This window comes from Staurois parvus, unplaced genomic scaffold (genome assembly GCF_062004578.1).
Source record: "Staurois parvus isolate SC_StPar_1 unplaced genomic scaffold, SC_StPar_1.0 ptg000050l, whole genome shotgun sequence".
NCBI classification, from domain to species: Eukaryota; Metazoa; Chordata; class Amphibia; order Anura; family Ranidae; genus Staurois; species Staurois parvus.
This window is the reverse complement of record NW_028317846.1, coordinates 1,766,079-1,779,540: the sequence shown is the minus strand read 5'-3', so window position 1 is coordinate 1,779,540 and position 13,462 is coordinate 1,766,079. Positions and strand designations below refer to the sequence as shown.

Below are 13,462 nucleotides of genomic sequence, written 5' to 3'. Positions count from 1 at the left end.
TCTTCCCAATGACTATCAATGTAAGGAGGCATTCCTTCCTATGACAATCAATGTAAGGGGGCACTCCTCCCTATGACCATCAATGTAAGTGGGCATTCTTCCCAATGACTATCAATGTAAGGAGGCATTCCTTCCTATGACAATCAATGTAAGGGGGCACTCCTCCATATGACCATCAATGTAAGAGGGCATTCCTCCCTATGACAATCAATGTAAGGGGGCACTCCTCCCTATGACCATCAATGTAAGGGGGCATTCCTCCCGATGACAATCAATGTAAGGGGGCATTCCTCACTATGCCCACCATGGTGAGGGGGCATTCCTCCTGATGACCACCCACGTAAAGAGACATTCTTCCGAATGATTCAACTATAAGGGGGCATTCCTTCCAATGACTTAACCGTAAGGGGGAATTCCTCATGATAACCAGCAATATAAAGGGGCATTCATTCCTAGACTCACCAATGTAAGGGGGCATTCCTCCCTATGCCCATCAATGTAAGGGGGTAGTCCTCTCTTTGACCATAAAAATAAGGGGGTATTCCTCCCAATGACAACCCATGTAAGAGGCATTCCTCACAATGACCACCAATGTCAGAGGGCATTCATTCCTAGGCCCACCAATGTAAGGGGGCATTCCTCCCTATGACCATCAATGTAAGGAGGTATTCCTCCCTATGACCATCAAAATAAGGGGGCATTCCTCCCAATGCCCACCAAGGTGAGGGGGCATTCCTCCCGATTGCAACCCATGTAAAAAGGCATTCTTCCAAATGATTCAGCTGTAAGGCGCCATTCCTTGCAATGACTTAAATGCAAGGGGGCATGCCTCATGATGACCACCAATGTCAGGGGGCATTCATTCCTAGGCCTACCAATGTAAGGGGGCATTGCTTCCTATGACCATCAATGTAAGGGGGCATTCCTCCCTATGACCATCAATGTAGGGGGGTATTCCTTCCTATGACCATAAAAATAAGGGGGCATTCCTCCCTTTGCCCACCAAGGTGTGGGGGCATTCCTCCTGATGACAACCCATGTAAAGAGGCATTCTTCTCAATGATTCAGCTGTGAGGGGGCATTCCTTGGAATGACTTAACTGCAAGGGGGCATTCCTCATGATGACCACCAATGTCAGGGGGCATTAATTCCTAGGCCCACCAATGTAAGGGGGCATTCCTCCCTATGACCATCAATGTAAGGAGCATTCCTCCCTATGCACATCGATGTAAGGGGGTATTCCTCCCTATGACCATCAAAATAAGGGGGCATTGCTTCTTATGCCCACCAAGGTGAGGGGGCATTCCTCTCGATGACCACCTATTTAAAGAGGCATTCTTCCCAATGATTCAGCTGTAAGGGGCATTCCTTCCAATGACTTAACTGTAAGGGGGCATTCCTCTCGATGACCAGCAATGTAAGGGGGCATTCATTCCAGGCCCACCAACGTAAGGGGGTATTCCTCCCTATGACCATCAGTGTAAGGGGGCATTGCTCCCTATAACCATCAATGTAAGGGGGTATTTCTCCTTATGACCTTTAATATAAGGGGAATTCCTCCCTATGCCCACCAAGGTGAGGGGGCATTCCTCCTGATGACCACCAATATAAGAGAGCATTACTCCGAAAGACCACAACTGTTAGGGGGCATCCTCCTGCCCCAAGGTGAGGGGGCATTCCTCCCAATAACCACCAATGTAAGGGGGCTTTCTTCCTGATGACTACAGCTGTATGGGGGCATTCCTCCCTGTGACCACCAATATATGGGGCATTTCTCCTGATGATCATCCTCCTTATGACCACCAATGTAAGAGGTCATTCCTCTCGATAACCACCAATGTAAGGCGGCATTTTTCCTGATGACTACAACTCTAAGGGGGCATTCCTCCTCGTAACCACCAATATATGGGGCATTTCTCCCAAAGATCATCAATGTGAGGGGACATTCTTCCTAATGACTACATCTATAAGAGGCCTTCTTGCCAATGACTACAACTGTAATGGAGCATTGCTCCCAATGAACAGAGCTATAAGGAGATGATCCTTCCTGATGACCACAGCTGTAAGGGGCCTTCTTTCCAATGACTACAACTGAAAGGTGGCATTCCTCCTGACAAACATAACTGTAATGAGGGATTCTTCCTGATGGCCACAACTGTAAGGAGCATTCTTCCCAATGACTACAACTGAAATGGGGCATTCCTCGTGATGAACACAACAGTAAGGAACATTTTTCCTGAAGACCACAACTCTAAAGCTGGCTACACACTTTGCAATCTGATTGTACAATCTCATTTAGATCTACCATCAACTATGCAGAGCAAGAGCCTGTCTTATTTGATACAAAATTGAATTGATTGTTTAATTTTGTCCTATTAGTTTTGGAGATCCAAAGGAGATTGGCCGAAGAGAAGTATTCTTCTGAATGACCATCACTCTAATGTACAGTGAGCTGTAGATATAGTAATTATTAGCATTGTTTCCCTGAAAGTTACAGGTGACTCCATGTTCATTAAAGGTTGAGATACCACTAATACAAAGATACAAGCAGAAGGTCCTTGTGCGAGCTGCAGCAACCCCCTGTAGCACCTGCTGTGCATCCGATGACTGTATACAGGTTCCATACAGCACAATGCAAGTCAACAGAAGACACACAATGGAAGCATGTTGCATGTTGCGTGTAATGCACACAGCACAGACATATAGGGACAATCACAGCCGTAGGAAGCTGTACTTACTTTAGCTGGGGAGCACACAGACATTGGCTTCTTTGGAGCAGTCCTCAACCCAGTGCTGGTTGCAGGCAGGATGAACAATAAAGAGTGGGACAGATGGCAGAGCAGTGTCTGTGCTGAACCTATTAGCCAGCAGTACAGGCAGCCAATGGCAGAGCAGCCTGCTGACAATGACTGGGGCCAGGCAGATGCAAAGCTCCCCCAGCCAGCCCAGTGTCAGCTCTGGAGGCTCCTCCAGTTCAATGTGTTCCCAGGCTCTGCCCCGGGCAGGCTGTGCATTAACAAGGGGCGTGCTGCAACAATGGCCCATACAAAGGAGGCAGCAAGGCAGCTGCTGGGTGAGAGCCCGAGTCATTAGGAAGCGAGCTGCCAACAAAAAGCACCTGGCTCTGCACTGAGCTCACGTTCTGCCATTGTCTCTGCATCCCCAGGACAAAGGCTGCACATGATGGGGTGGCAAAAGTTTTATTGCCGCCTGATGATGGAGGGGGGAGCAGGCATGGGCCAGGCAGGGGCTTCTGATGGCTTCCAGGGACACTGTGCTGATGAACTGCTAGTTCTAGCCTGGGGTCCTCCTGCACTGATGACTTGTGTATTTGCACATTATGACCCTTTCCAAAAAATGCATTGGGTGAAAACGCAGAGATGTCAACCTGTCCCAGAGAAAATCACGTTAAATGGACTGCTGTGCGTTTCTGCAAAACACAACGGAAAACGCATAGGTGTGAACCTAGACTTAGCCCTGGTTCACACTGATGCAGTGTGGAATTTGCAGAGTTGTCAGTGCGAATACCGCACCACATCAGAATCGCACCCCGTTCATGCGAACTGCTGCAGGTGTGTATGTTAACATCCTGAAAGTGGTCCGCAAAACGCAGTGCGATGTGCAGAATCGGATCACATAGGTGTGAATACCCATGCAATCCGATTCTAGTGCGGACCCAAAAAATGGTCCTGCATGTTTTTGGTGCAGGTACGGTGTGATTAGAGTCATACAAAATGTACGGCTCCAATCGCATCGCACACGAAATGTAGGGCTCCAATCGCACCGCACACAAAATGTACGGCTCCAATCACACCGCACACAAAATATTCAGCTCCAATCACACCGCACATGAAATATACGGCTTGAATCGCACCGCACGCGAAATGTACGGCTCGAATCGCATGCACGTGAAATGTACGGCTCCAATCGCACCGCACGCAAAATGTACGGCTCCAATCGCACCGCACGCAAAATGTACGGCTCAAATCGCACCACACTCGAAATATCTGGCTCCAATCTCACCGCACACAAAATGTAAGGCTCCGATCACACCGCACACGAAATGTACGGCTCCAATCGCACCGCACACAAAATGTATGGCTCCAACCGCCGCAGTCCCGCTATAAGTCGCTGGTCGCCGCCATTACTAGTTTAAAAAAAATTCCAGTATATATGCCGCCATTTGTCGACGCTATAACTTTCACATAAACCAATTCATTTACATGTAGCAGAATACATTTTGGTCTAAACTTATGATGAAATTCAATTTTCTAAAGTTTTTTACTGGACATGTTTTATAGCAAAAAGTAAAAAATATAGTTTTTTTTTTCAAAATTGTCAGTCTTTTTTTCTTTATAATGAAAAAATGAAAAACGCATAGACGATCAATGACCACTGAAAGTAAGCTCTATTTGTGGGAAAAAAGGACATAAATTTAATTTGGGTGCAGCGTTGCATAACCACGCAATTGTCAATTAAAGTAACGCAGCGCCGTATCGCAAAAAATGGCCTGTTCAGGAAGGGGGGTAAATCCTCTGGAGGGGAAGTGGTTAAAAAGTGGACCTTACTTCCACTTTAAAAAGGTTGTAAAGGGTCAAGGTTTTCTACCTTCATGCATCCTGTGCATGAAGGTAAAAAACCTATTTGCAGCAGCCCCTCTAATACTCACCTCAGCCCCCACTTGATCCAGCAATGTGCATTGGAGTCTCAACTATCCTTAGACTCCCTCTCCTCATTGGTTGAGACACTGGCCAATCACAGCCAGTGAGCCAATGAGAAGAGAGGGGGTGGGGCCGAACCAAGGCTCCATGAGTGAATGGACACAAGGAGAAGCAGCTGGGGAGTGTGCATGCTCATGTGCCCCCATAGCAAGCTGCTTGCTAGCTGCGTGCAGGAGGAAGGGGTTAGGAATGCTGAAGGGGACCCAAGAAGAGGAGGGACTGGGCTGCTCTGTGCAAAACCACAGCACACAGCAGGTAAGTATAGACATGTTTGTATTTGTTTTTTTAAATTAAGCCTTTAGAATCACTTTAAGCTGGCCACACATGGATTGAAATTCGGCCAGTTCAGGGTTCTGTACAATCCTGGTTGCACAGAAGTCGATCAATCGACTTCTGTACAACCACCCTGTCAGTCTTTTTGCTGCCGGCTTTAGCTGGTAACACTGATCATTGTGTTCTGATGGTGGGAAAGCCCTACCATGAGAATAGAAGAGCTCAGTAGGAGGATCAAATGTGTGGATGGGGGAGTCGTCCATCTGGCTGAACGAAAAAAAAAATGCATAATGTTTGGCCTGCCTTGGAGTCCCCCCACTCTGGATGAAGTAGCACAGGGACACCTTTGGACAGCAGCATTGCCAGTCCAGGGAGAGGGGAATGTTAGCTGTAGTAGCAGATTTAGATACACTAACAAATTGAAACCAAACTCCAGCTAATAGTTACAGTAACTGATTTTTTCCTTTTTGGGATAAAGGTTTTACATAAATAAAAGCTGATCATTGTAAGCACCTCTGTCATTGGTTTGTCTCAACCCTCTAACTTTTACATCTGCAGGACAGATTGTTCAGATCACCAGATGAAAATAAAAGAAAGAAAGTCTAAAAATGAAAAATAATATAGCCACCACATCTAAGAATTGGTAAGCTGAAATATAAATAATGTTTACTTTTGGTTTTAATTCCACTCTAAAGTGACATGAAATGATATCCTTATTTTTCAAAAAACAATCCATACACATCCACAGCTTGAATTCATGCCACCCATGTAAGGCATTGGTGTAGCAGCAAAAATTGCGGCTTTTACAGACTAAGTTTATATTATCTTGCAGGAAAAAAATGCGCATGTATTATTTTTTTTTTTCACAAGAGCTTGAAGAGCATTGCACCTGTGATCAGTGGATAATTGGTGCAATGCCAGGCTCCTGTAGATTCTTCCTTCAGCACTCCGCTCGTACAGAGGTACACGCTTTCAGCTAGCGAGCTGGAGATAGTGTTAGTAGACTATAAGTGTGCTGATTACTGTACTTGTATTCAATTGAGAACTACTGTCTGCCTGTGGCAGGTGGGACTTGTAGTTCTTTAATTCACAGACCTCTGTGAATTAATAATGTGGCTGTGCAGACCGAGCTCTGCACAGCTGTACCGATTTCAAGTTTAAGAGATGCTGTGGGGGAGAGGAACCGCTGCACTTTGGTAGAGGGGTGGGCTGTTTTGGAGGTGGGTGAGAAGAATGCCTAGCAACATGTAGATAAAGGTGTGGTTAGCCTTTACCGCCCGCACACCACATATATGTGCACCCACTGTATGCTGCCAGCACAGTGACCGAGCTGTCATAGACAGCTCTCAGTCTCAAGTAATGATCATGAGCCAGCAGGACCAGTTCCTGATAATGTGACTACTGTGACAGCCAATCACAATGGTAATGTAATCAGGCAATCCTTCCTGCCCCTGGGCAAAAAGACTCTGTAAAAGGAGTGATGGAGTTGGATGGGAAGGGGTTAATGGTCCTGTAATCTATTTTTTTTTTTTTAATTGTGTCTTACTGTGTTTTTCTGCCTCCTTATAACAGGGCCGGATCTAGCCTGTCTGATGTGGGGGTGCCATAAAAATAATGCCAGGGGGGCAAAGGATGGGAGGTCAGCAGGGCAGTGTAAAGGAGGTCAGCAGGGCACAGGATAGGATCAGAAGTTACTTAGGCAGTGTACAGAGGCTATTGTTTTTTTAGAGCAGTATACAGGTGGCAGCAGGGCAGTATACAGGGGCAGAAGGGCAGTCTACAGGGGGCAGCAGGGCAGTGTACAGGGGGCAGCAGAGCAGTATACAGGGGCAGCAGGGCAGTGTACAGGGGGCAGCAGGACAGTGTACAAGGGGCAGCAGAGTAGTGTACAGGGGGCAGCAGGACAGTGTACAGGGGGCAGCAGGGCAGTGTACAGGGGCAGCAGGGCAGTGTACAGGGGGCAGCAGAGCAGTGTACAGGGGGCAGCAGAGCAGTATACAGGGGGCAGCAGGGCAGTGTACAGGGGGCAGCAGAGCAGTATACAGGGGGCAGCAGGGCAGTGTACAGGGGACAGCAGAGCAGTATACAGGGGGCAGCAGGGCAGTGTACAGGGGACAGCAGAGCAGTATACAGGGGGCAGCAGAGCAGTATACAGGGGGCAGCAGGGCAGTGTACAGGGGGCAGCAGAGCAGTATACAGGGGGCAGCAGGGCAGTGTACAGGGGACAGCAGAGCAGTATACAGGGGGCAGCAGAGCAGTATACAGGGGGCAGCAGGGCAGTGTACAGGGGGCAGCAGAGCAAAGGATGGACATTCAGTAAGAAATGTGCCAAGGACAAGGGTAAGCAGGGTCGAGGACAGGGGTCAGTGCTGGCATGGCAGAAGACAGGGGTCACTGATGGAAGGGCAGAGAACAGGGATCAGCACTGGAGAGGCAGATGAAAGAGCTTACCACATGAGAAGCAGAGGACAGGGTTCACTGCTGGTGGGACAAAGGACAGGGATCACCACTGGCAGGACAGAGGAAAGGGGTCACTGCTGGTAGGACAAAGGACAGGGTTCACCACAGGAAAGGCACAGGACAGGCATCACCCCTGGTTGGGCAGAGGACAGGGAACACTCCTGTTAGGGCAGAGGTCAGGGAAAACCCCTGACAGGTAACAGGACAGGGATCACTGCTGGAGAGGCAGAGGACAGGGATCACCACTGGAGAGGCAGAGGACATGGAACACCACTAGAGAGGGAGAGGACAGGGAATACCACTAGAGAGGGAGAGGACAGAGAACACTGCTAGAGAGGGAGAGGACAGGGAACACCACTAGAGGGAGAGGACAGGGAACACCACTAGAGGGAGAGGACAGGGATCACCACTAGAGGGAGAGGACAGGGATCACCACTAGAGAAGGAGAGGACAGGGATCCCCACTAGAGAGGGAGAGGACAGGGAATGCCACTAGAGAGAGAGAGAGAAAGGACAGGGAACGCCACTAGAGAGAGAGAAAGGACAGGAATCACCACTAGAGGGAGAGGACAAGGATCACCACTAGAGGGAGAGGACAGGGAACGCCACTAGAGAGAGAGAGGACAGGGAATGCCACAAGAGAGATGGAAAGGACAGGGATCACCACTAGAGAGGGAGAGGACAGGGATCACCACTAGAGGGAGAGGGCAGGGAACACTGCTAGAGAGGGAGAGGACAGGGATCACCGCTGGAGAGGAAGAGGACAGGGATCACCACTAGAGGGAGAGGGCAGGGAACACTGCTAGAGAGGGAGAGGACAGGGATCACCGCTGGAGAGGAAGAGGACAGGGATCACTGCTGGAGAGGCAAAGGACAGTGATCACCACTAGAGAGGGAGAGGACAGGGATCACCACTAGAGGGAGAGGACAGGGATCACCACTAGAGGGAGAGGACAGGGAACACCACTAGGAAGGGAGAGGACAGGGATCACAGCTGGAGAGGTAGAGAATAGGGATCACTGCTGGAGAGGCAGAGGACAGAGATCACCACTGGAGAGGCAGAGGACAGGGATTACCGCTAGAGAGGGAAAGGACAGGGATCACCACTGGAGAGGAAGAGAACAGGGATTACCGCTAGAGAGGGAAAGGACAGGGATCACCGCAAGAGAGGGAGAGGGAGAGGACAGGGATCACCGCTAGAGGGAGAGGACAGGAATCACCGCTGGAGAGGAAGAGGACAGGGATTACCGCTGGAGAGGTAGAGAATAGGGAACACTGCTGGAGAGGCAGATGACAGAGATCACCACTGGAGAGGCAGAGGACAGGGATCTCCTACTACAATCACATATCCATGTGAGGCAGCGCTGTGACCTAAATATTAAAGTGTCAAAAAATACCACCTATGCACAATCATTTAAATAAACATAGAAGTCCTTTGAATAAAATAGAAAGTCCCATTTAACAGCACCAATGTTTAGGGCAAAGAAGAATAAAGTCCAAACAGCAACTATCCTGTGACTCCACTGTTCCTCAGTCATCCTGAGTGATTTGCTCAGGGCCAATCAGCACTGTCTGGACAGAGGGTCAGGGGTCATACAGCCTCATAGGAAAGTCAGAGGGGAATGAAAACTCCTCCTACAAGAGTAATCAATGCTCAGCTGGACACTGATACAAGTCACAAGACTGCTATATATTGCTGATGAGAAAAGGTATTCAGCAGTTTATATTTACTAAAATAATTGCATTTCCATGTTCTGTGTACTGTGGAAGACCCAATATAGTGAATGCAGGGTCCTGGGTTTAGTAAAACTCTAAGGTAGGTCCTCATATGACAGGTTTGCTAGACTTAAAGTTGATTGTACAAAGACTGTGCGGTAAGATTGTACCATGAACGGTGACCTTAGACAATTGTCACTGGAACATGTGTCCCCATTAAAAAAAATCCACCCTTGCAGTGGGGCCCCAATGCACTGCAAGGGTTGAATGCATATTTATCTATGGGTTAAAATACAGGCTATAGCAGGGGCGGACTGACCATTCGAGCACTCTGGCACTGCCCGAGGGCCTGGGGTCAGAAGGGGGCCCCATGAGATGCCCCTGGTATCTTTCATTGGCTTTTTCATAGACTTTTTTGGGTGTGGGCGAGGACACAGGGGCCCCATGATCCCTTATTGCCCGGGGGCCCCATGAGTTGTCAGTCCACCCCTGGGCTATAGTACTTACCATATATTCCACTCCGGGCAGCTCTAGCGCTTTCCTCCACAGCCTGAAGCCTCAATCTGTGGGCAGAGTTTCATTGTATCATTGCATATGTAGCACCCCTCTAGATAGCCAGGGGGAGCTATAGTTTAATTCTTTGGAGGGCTGAGTAGCAGCCTGAGTGTAATAGTAGGGTAAAATTCTGGTAAGAGCTCAGCGGCTCTGTAGGTCAATTCCATGATACCCCCCCCTGCTCTAGAATCTTGGAGAAGATTCTAGATGCAGTGGGCAGGGACGAGGAGGGAATTGCCTGCACACTTAGGGGACCTTGCCAATTCCCAAGCAGGAGGCTTGGCATGGGTCCAGGGCAGCCCTTAAAAGGAACAGAGCCTGCTCAGCAGGAGGAGAGTTTGGCTGGAAGATGAAGAGAGAAGGCTAAGGTGCAGGAGCCTGGGAAGGGGCCCAGTTGGGAAGGGGCTCACCCCCAGGCAGTGGTGCTGGAAAGGGAGGAAAGCTCAGGACCTCACCGGCCCCCAGAGCAAGGACCACCTGTGCATCAGGGGAGGAGTTGCCCAGCAGAAGGCCTGGAAGCAGCCACTGACCCACCAGCTCAAAGGCAGAGGACTGAGTGAGTAACCCTACACCCCCTGGACCAGTTAATGGAAAGAGGCACTCTAGTGGGAAACTGGATTAGCTTTCTTACATAGGACTCTTTCACACTGAAGTGGCAGGCACTTGATCCCATGCCCAGGGACTCCTTCAGACAGCTGGAGAGAAGAGGAATTTCTCTTGGGCATCCCATACCCCCTTACCCCTTCAAAGTTATATAGCCCTTAATAAAATCCAAAAACCAAGCTCAAGGACTGGTTACTGTCTCCTGGATGCAAGTCTGAGAGGAATGTGTGATGCCTGGCTGTGCAGGACTATAAGGGGACCCAAATCTCTAGCAACTCCTAAGGAGGTAGTGCTCCACATACAATACAGGGATAATAAGGTTGCGCGGGACCGGTCACTACACTGGAGCGAGCCTGCTGGCAAAAGGAATAACGTAAGTATTTATATCTTATTCCTGCACCTCTATACATAACAAGCATCTAACCCTTAGACTGCAAGGGTTGATTTTTATTAATTCCTGGAAATGGGCTTTAAGAGCCTGTGTCAACCAGTTTTTGTTCGCTTCAATCAGATTTTTCAATACTAATATTATTGGGATGCAAAATCTTCTTAAAGTAGTTTTAAACCCTGAGTGTTTTTTAGTTTAACACATTGAGCACAGTAAAATAAACATTCTCCAGGAAACAATTTGGTAAACTTCGTACCCATGCATGGGCAGTTTACAACTTTAAATGTTGCTAAATCTTGCTCTCTCAGCACTGCTTGCCTGAATTTCTGGTCTTCACAGGAAGGAGTTAGTAGCGGACAGTGCAGTCTCTAGTCAGTCTGTTAGCTTGGAGAAGGGAGAGGAGAAGAGGGAGGGGCAGGGCAGGGCAGTGTCCTGCTTTTCTACAATATGGGACTGTGTGTTTCTATTAAAGCACACGGTGTAGGGAGACACAACACTTGTCCCTACATGCAAAAGTGGCTCCATAGGAAGTCACCCTTAGACATGAAACCTGGGGCAGCAGGTCATGGTACCAGTTTAACCAACTCAATGCTGTTGTACGTATATATACGGCCCTGTATTGAGGTAGTTATACAGGATCATGGTTCAGATTACAACCATGATCCCGAGATCATGCCCTATGGCTATGCTCTATCAGGTAAAAGTAATCCTAACAGCGCTATATACCGCGTTCTAAATTATTATGCAAATTCTATTTAAGTGTCACAACGATTAAATATTTTGTTTTTCAGTTTAACTCATGGATGGCGTGTGTCAGGGCTCTTTTGATCACTGAAAACAATCTCGGACACCTGTGATAATTAGATTGGCCGTGAGCCAAATTTAAGGAAAAACTACTAAAGGAGGGTGTTCCACATTATTAAGCAGAGCAGCAGAGAGATCCTTTTTCTTCCCCATATTGCTTGAAAATGGTGCTCTGAGTGAAATAGTTCAATGCCTTGGACGAGGTATGAAAACATTAGATATTTCACAAAAAACGTAAGCGTGATCATCGCACTATTAAGAGATTTGTGGCTGATTCAGAGCACAGACGGGTTCGTGCAGATAAAGGCACATTGAGGAAGATTTCTGCCAGATCCATGCATCTGATCAAGAGAGCAGCTGCTAAAATACAATTACATAGCAGCAAACAGATTTTGAAGCTGCTGGCACCTCTGGAGTCCCACGGACATCAAGGTGTAGAGTCCTCCAGAGTCTTGCAACTGTGCATAAACCTTCTATTCGGCCTCCACTAATGAATGCTCACAAGCAGAAACAGCTGCATTGGGCAGAAAAATACATGAAGAATAATTTTCAAACAGTCCTGTTCACTGATGAGTGCCGTGCAACCCTGGATGGTCCAGATGGATGGAGAAGTGGATGGTTGGTGGACGGCCACCCTGTTCCAACAAGGCTGCGAAGTCAGCAAGGCGGTGGTGGAGTCATGTTTTGGGCCGGAATCATGGGAACAGCTGGTCGGGCCCTTTAGGGTTCCCAAAGGTGTAAAGATGACCTCTGCAAAGTATGTGGAGTTTATGACTGACCACTTTCTTCCCTGGTTCAGAAGGAAGAACTATGCTTTCCGTAATAAAATCATCTTCATGCATGACAATACACCATCTCATGCTGCAACAATGGCTGCTATGGGGATAAAAGGAGAGAAAGTCATGGTGTGGCCTCCATCCTCCCCTGACCTCAATCCTATTGAGAACCTTTGGAGCATCCTCAAGCAAAAGATCTATGAGGGTGGGAGGAAGTTTACATCCAAACAGCAGCTCTGGGAGGCTATTCTGTCATCTTGCAAACAAATTCAAGCAGAAACTGTCCAAAAACTCACAAGTTCAATGGATGCAAGACTTGTGAAGCTGCTATCAAATAAGGGGTCCTATGTTACAATGTAACGTGACCTGTTAAAATGTTTAAAAAGTTAAAATGTTGTTAAACGTTTGATTGAAATAGCTTTTGATTTCAGTAAATATGCTGCAAACACAACAAATGACAATTTTTAGTTCTTTACAACCTATAAAATGTTTTGAAACTTACTGTGTGTAATAATTTGGAACAGTGCATTGTAAGTTTTTTATGTTTAAAAAAAATACTGTTATCATTAGGAGGTTTGTTCAATAAAATTTGAATTGTACTCTTAATGGTTGTTAACATGAGAATTATGCTGACTGTTATTTACATCAATTATTTAGGTAAATGAGAAAAATATCATTTTCATAATAATTTGGAACACAGTGTAGAGCTGCTGGATCACTTTTACAGGTGGCATAAGACTTGTGTAACACTAACCTGGTAACCTGTCGAGGCTTTATAGCGTTGCCTATGGATAATTTAATGTACCATAGTTTCTTGCCATTCCATGGGCATGTGCAATTTAAATTTTATATATATATATATATATATATATATATATATATATATATATACACATACATACTCAGTGTAGCATTATCTTTTTTGTTTTAGCAAAAATTGGATATTATATCGTGTTTTTGTGCACTAAAATTCATTAAAGTGTGTTTTTTCCAAACAGTTGCACAAATATCGTGTGACATAAAAAATTGCAGCAACCACCATTTTATTCTCTAGGGCCTCTGTTTAAAAAAAATATCAAGTTTGGGGGTTCTAAGTAATTTTCTAGCAAAAAAAGCTGATTTTTACATGTCTGTGAGAAATGTCAGAAATGATCTGGGGCTCAAGTA

General features: G+C 47.0%; 1 protein-coding gene across 2 annotated transcripts in view; it reads right to left on the bottom strand.

The window, feature by feature from the left end:
- The window catches only part of ZC3H12C (zinc finger CCCH-type containing 12C), a 216,868-nt gene that overhangs the window by 119,638 nt on the left and 83,768 nt on the right, over positions 1–13,462 (bottom strand). Inside the window, exon 1 of one of the 2 annotated variants that reach the window (XM_089666132.1) lies at positions 2,739–2,816. The exons of the other annotated variant lie outside the window; for it this stretch is intronic. Within the exon in view, the coding sequence (XP_089522258.1) occupies positions 2,739–2,762 (24 nt within the window). The 5' untranslated portion in view covers positions 2,763–2,816. Of the gene's footprint in view, positions 1–2,738; positions 2,817–13,462 lie in introns of those variants that run through there. 2 annotated transcript variants of the gene reach the window in all.